Here is a 5992-nt window from a genome sequence, read left to right on the forward strand (position 1 = left end):
CACACACACACACACACACACACACACACACACACACACACACACACTATTCATTTCCTTTGTTTTCCATTACTCCCTGCTTAGCATAGGAATAAAAAACAAAACAAAACATTATAACATTATTACAAATGTTACGGATTTTACACTTACCTTCCACTTCTTCCCAATCATCCTCATCTTCCTCCTCACTGTCCTCCCCTTCTTCTTCTTTCTCTGGTTTCTTGGTGTTCACCTTAAGCCGTGGTGGGGAGGTCACCATATCAAAGTCATCTTCGCTATCATTCTCCTCCATAATGGGTGACTCAAAGTATTTGCTGGTATTGACAGCAGAGCTGGTGTCAGATTGGGAAGACAACTTATTTCCTGCTGCTCGCTTTGAGGGCGCACGGGGCTTAGGGATGACCTTCCTCTCTATCTTTTCCTCTTTATCTTTGATGTCCTCACCTGGTAAAACAGATTGAAAGATGTTTTGAAGCCTCTGTGCTTGACTGAGAATAAAGGAAAACACGTCAATACAAAACAGAAGTACAACCACCCTAAAAATGTATTATATTGCGAGCCAATTTTCTGCATGAGGATGTTTTTTCTTTCTTTTTTTGCTACAGAAAATTGACAAAAGTGCCTTAATTGTCTGGAGAATCATTTTTGTGCCACTGTAGGAAGTGCAACAGCATTGTTTATCTGAATGAAAACCACAGTTTATGAATGATTTACCACAAAGCATGAAGGGAAGTGCTGATACTGGCCTATGAGTACATAAGATGGATGACCTAAATGCCTCTAACACTGAAGAATAAAGAAATCTATATGAATTTTTGATTCTTTAATCCAACGGAGGAAAAATCAACAATAAAAATGAAAAAAAAAATTCCAGAAAAAATATTGGTTATTTTAAACCAGATGCTTGTATTAGCCTAAAATCTGAAAATTGGTTTATCACCACTATATACACCACAGAGATAATGCTCTTATTCAAATACACGTCAGAGATCACGTCTGAGAAGCTGCAGACAAACCAGCAGGATTAAGAAGTTAACACACACACTTACACCATCTATGCACAAAATATGGTTGGTGTTTTGGTATGTGGAGCACAGATGTGCATCCGGGCCAGCAGATCCACTTCAGCAACCATGCACATCCTTAAGCAGTGCACCTGGATGCTCATACACTGCCTTTATGGTTATGGCCATAATAGCTCGATATTATGCATTGCCTCCAATAAACCGAAGCTTTGCAGTGATGTGTGACATAAATTATATTTTTGTCACGTTATAACTGCACAAAAACTGCTTCTCAGAGCAGTCAGAGGGAATGGATGACAGAGGATGTGTTTTACATTTCAATTATTTTATAACATTGTGAAGTAGTATTTTTCATTTACTACAGCTAATGCTGATGTTAGTCATCTGTGTGAAACTCTTCCTCAGATGAACGTGTGTAAGTTTATTCATGAACCCAGGCTCACTGTGCACAGACCGCTTAGCTAACCTCCCCTGTACTTCACTTAATTTCCTAACCTATGGGGGCCAGAGGTTCCATTTATTTAATGACAGACACATATTTTAGGCAACTCCGACTTTTCATACCAGCATCTTTCTTCTTCGCTCTTGTTTTTGCCCCGCAGCTCTTCGCTTTCAGCACCTGCTTCAGTTTCTTTGTGTCGCCCCCCGTGTTTGCGCACTCTCTCCTCCTCGCCATGCTAGCTGCCGTCAGTGGAAGAACTTTCTTTGAATAATAATATCCAGAGCTAGACGAGCAGTAGTCCTTCAGAGCTCCACATGCTGTTGTATAAGGGCGAGGAAACAGCAGTTACCCAACACTGCCATTCAGGAGTTTTCATAATACAAGAAACTGCACCCGGTTGTTGTGGAGGCCGGACCTTGACGTCATATCCGCTCTCCTGTCTTCTTCTTCTTCTTCTTCTTCACTAAATAGATCCAATTCAGCTCCCTATAATTACAAGTTAACACCTGGATATTTATAAGTAGGCTGACACCAACATTTGTTTATAAATGGCTTTATGGTCTTATACATATATATACATATATATACATATATATATATATAAAATGTGGTGTTTCAGGGAGGTGTAATACCACTTTTGGGCACTAAGGGGTGGTGTTGTGCTTTCCATAAGGTTTTCAACCTCGACAAAGGTCAGCTCCACATGCTCCTGGTAGTTAGGTTTCATATTCATACTCGTTTTTAACAGCCAGTGATCTCTTTTAGGTTATATAAAGAAGCATTTAGCCAGAAGCATGTTCAGTGTGTTCAACAGTAGAAAAACTACAGTAGAGACACAGTATCAGAAGAACCTCTAGCTACTGTACATGTTTGATGTAATTTAGTGGTAGCTAAGCATGTTTGAAAGGGCTGATGTTCAGTGTTATCAAAGAGGCTGTAACTGAGCACGCGGTGTCAGCAGTGGAAGTCAGTGGTTGTGCTGAGAATGAGAGTGAGAGGTTGAAAAATGAAAAACACTGTTATCCACTGTGTAATGCAAACCACTCTGAGCTCCACTCAATAAAAGCAGCCAAATATGATTCATGAAAACTTTTTAAATGGTCTTCCCTTGATAAATGGATTTTTTTCCCCCCACAGACCCCAGTGTGCCCGGAAGCATGTGTTGAGACAAAGCAACAACCGGAAAGAAAACAGAAAAAAGTCAGTCACGAATTTGGATTGGACTTTAATACATTGCTGAACAGATTCTGCATGATCACCAGGGACAGGAGACCATTAACAGGCCCGTTCAGCTGTCTGTCAAAATCACCTTGTTTGCAAAGAAAAAAACAATCCTTGGCAGAAAGGTAGAGAAATAAGAAGCAGAAAAGCTGGTGTCATGTCATGTGAAGCAGAAGTAAACTGTGTTATTCTAGGTATTGTGAACAGGGATTTCCTCACAGTTATTTTCTAAAACTTTACACAAGCAGATATCAGTGGTTTTTTGGGAGGTTGTGTCAACTGTGTCACTGCCTTCCACCGAGCGAGATGCTGTTTTTTGGGGGGATTTTTTATCCCACTGGAGCCCTGAAAAGACTTAAGTGGGTAAACGACGATGCCTGAGCGCATTCTTCATCTTGTTATTTTGCGCCGGGGTCTGCGTGACTTCCCTGAAACAAGTTCTGCCTCTTGATTCTGAATCAATTTGGCTCATTTCAGTTCAATTTAATTTTCATTTAGCCCCGTTGTGATCTGTATCGATCCCATTGAGGTTCTGTGGCAGATGTGTGTGTGTTTCACTTCAGAGAGCCATCTGTCAGCTGATACAGTCAGACAGCTTCAGACTGACTCACTGCAGTATGAGCCTCCTGAAACCAGGGGGCCCTTTCCATAGGTACTGCATACACCATACATATGCATACATACTGCATGCATACGCATAAATGAATGCGTGTTTATGTGTGGAGCGCGTGTGCGTCCATACTTCTGTTAGAGGCTTTGCCTTGACCATCATGTGGATGTGTGCATGCATATGTGAGCATGCAGGCTAGGCTAAGAGTGTGCTTATACATATAGTCTTTAGCATCTGGATGGGTGAGGTGACATGGCAGGAGTCCATGGTCGTGCGCGCTTTGCTCCCAGCGCAGTGCATGGCTTCCATCCCTATATGAACCATAAGTACAGTCAGATAGGAATAAAAAGCCATACAATGCACGGGGCATTGAGAAGACTGAGTTCTATGAACAAGGACACACACACACACACACTGACAAACACGCATGGAGTCGGATGATAGATGGAAAGAGATTCAATTGAAACCCCCTTGAGCGAGAAAAACTCGAAAAAGGATAAGAGCAGGTGAAGGACACAGAAACCAAGAGAGAAAAACGAGCTTATAGGAGATGACTCTGCACGGCACTCCAGGTATGCTGAAGATCACACCGAGACTAATCAGAAAACAACCTGCAAGTCAGACGGGGAGTACATGAAGCCTCGTCAAAGGCAAGTGGTGGTGAGGTGTGGCAACAGGTCTGACATCCACAATGCAAGGACACGGGCTATTTTATGCCCACGGTGTTGTCTCCACCTTCTTTTTGAATTCTGAGTAACCACACGGGGTCTTTGCTTTACCTTACCCTGTATGTATCCATATATATGTATATATTACAAGGACATCCGTTTCACCCCTTAAAGCTTTCCCAAAGGCAATTCATGTGAATTTGCAACACAAGTACAGGAAAGTGTTTGAAAATTCTTACAATGCATGTTCATTTGAAATTTTTTCTTTGATTAAATGAGACAGTTACCTTCTTGTTAACTTATATAGGTTTAAAAACATAAAAATCGACATCGCCTGCTAATAGATTTTGGTCGTTTGGTCTTACGTAATTGGAGCATACGTTCTCCATATGATCTCTCTTCACACGCTCTAATCTGTGCTGCTTCTTACATGTGGATTTTTTTTTTTTGAGTAAGTTATAAAGGGGGCAGATTTTCTTCCATTGAGCACCTGTTGTCCGCTTGGACACTTTTGGTTTTGAAGCAGCTTGGTACTTTTTAAGTCCACTTAACACAATGTATTACTTGATAGTTTTTGAATCCCCCACTTTTTCTACCACATATGGTCATTTCTGGATTATCCCCATAAACAAATGTCTGCTAGCACATGTAAGACTGAGATCTGTCTCAGTAACAGACATATTTTTACAGTGGAGTTTATGTTTTAATGCTGAAATATCTGCTGTCTGATATATCCTCCTAAGCCCCAGGAAGGATTTAGCAAAAGGATTGAGAATTTGGCAAGAAACTGTAATAAAATTAGAATCCCTCCTTCTCCCTCTTAAAAAAATCCCTACAAGTCTGGAGTAGGTATGTTATTATTGATTTCTAAAGAAATAAAGCCCCAGAAACCATTCCTCTCGTGCCTTAAGAGGCTTCGCAACTTCAAGGAGCGGATATGAAATAAATCCAATTACCGAGCTGTCAATCAGGCCGCTAATTAGTACGACTCCAGCACACTAAGTGGTATCAAAGCTGGAAACTCAAAATAGAGGCGACAAGAGGGAGAGACACACACACAAACACAAATTCACAAAACAAGCAATTCTTAGCTGAAAACATAACTACCGCAAATAAACCCCACATCTCAGACGCTTTCTCATACAACCTCCAGACAAGCTGCTGCTATTTCTGGATCGCCACAGACGAGCAACAGCAGCTTGAGGGAGGAGGAGGAGGAGGAGAAAGGGGAAGGTGGGGGGGTAGAAGAAGATGAAGAAGCGAGCATCCGTGCATCCAAGCCGGGACCCTGCAGGTTCTTCTTCTGACTCAGTACCCGCGTTCCCTGTGTCCTCTCGGGCTGCTGCTGCTGCTGTGGCGTCTTCTGAGCTGTGATTCGAGCAAACAGTGTCCGGCTTCAAACAGGTGGGCTCCGGGGTCGCGCTTGGGCTTCTCTTCGAGGGCCTGAAGAATTGTCCAAAAGAATAGTTGTTCCCTGCTCCCGTCCTCTCGTCCTCAAAGAGATAGGGTCAGTGATGCTGCCGCTGCCACCGGTGGATATGTGGAGTTTGACCGCCCCTTTACGCATCTGTGCGTATTTTCATTCAGCGGCAGAGGCAAACAGACGGAGAGAGAGCAGGGAGAGAGAGAGTGAGAGAGAGGGGAGGGAGGGAGGTGTGGTGGAAAAGGACAGTAGTAGGAGGAGGGGGTGAGGTAACAAAAGCCCACAAGTGAGGAGGAGCTAACAAAAAAAAAGAGGGATTGTGGGGGGAAAGCGAGGAGGAGGCATCATCATACCTGAACAGGAGACCTCCCTCTGTTTATGTGTGTGTGTGTGCGCATGTCTGTGTGTGTGAGTGTGTCTGTCTGCAACAGAGAGGGTGCGAGGGAGGGGAGGCTTATGTCGCCTCAGTGACGCGCAGTGTTAATAAAAGCCAGGCAGAGGGGCTGAATAGGGCTCTTTTCTGTCTCATTCAAATACTGCCAGAAAGCACTTTCATTCTGCTGATAAAGTAGAGTGTGTGTGTGTGTGTGCGTGTGTGCTGGA

The 5992-nt window shown here is 43.0% G+C and overlaps 1 protein-coding gene across 2 annotated transcripts in view; it reads right to left on the reverse strand.

Annotated features, from left to right (window-relative positions):
• xpc (xeroderma pigmentosum, complementation group C) overlaps positions 1 to 1876 on the reverse strand; it is a 10581-nt gene extending 8705 nt beyond the window's left edge. For both annotated transcript variants that reach the window (XM_013910256.1, XM_013910255.1), the window contains exons 1-2: positions 1590 to 1876; positions 151 to 444 (exon numbers count right to left, since the gene is read on the reverse strand). In XM_013910256.1, coding sequence (XP_013765710.1) covers positions 151 to 444; positions 1590 to 1701 — 406 coding nt within the window. In that variant the 5' untranslated portion in view covers positions 1702 to 1876. The remainder of the gene's footprint in view (positions 1 to 150; positions 445 to 1589) is intronic.
• Between the last annotated feature and the right edge of the window lie 4116 nt (positions 1877 to 5992).

Source organism: Pundamilia nyererei, unplaced genomic scaffold, assembly GCF_000239375.1.
Source record: "Pundamilia nyererei isolate P.nyererei 1_Seehausen unplaced genomic scaffold, PunNye1.0 scaffold00039, whole genome shotgun sequence".
In the NCBI taxonomy this organism is placed as follows: Eukaryota; Metazoa; Chordata; class Actinopteri; order Cichliformes; family Cichlidae; genus Pundamilia; species Pundamilia nyererei.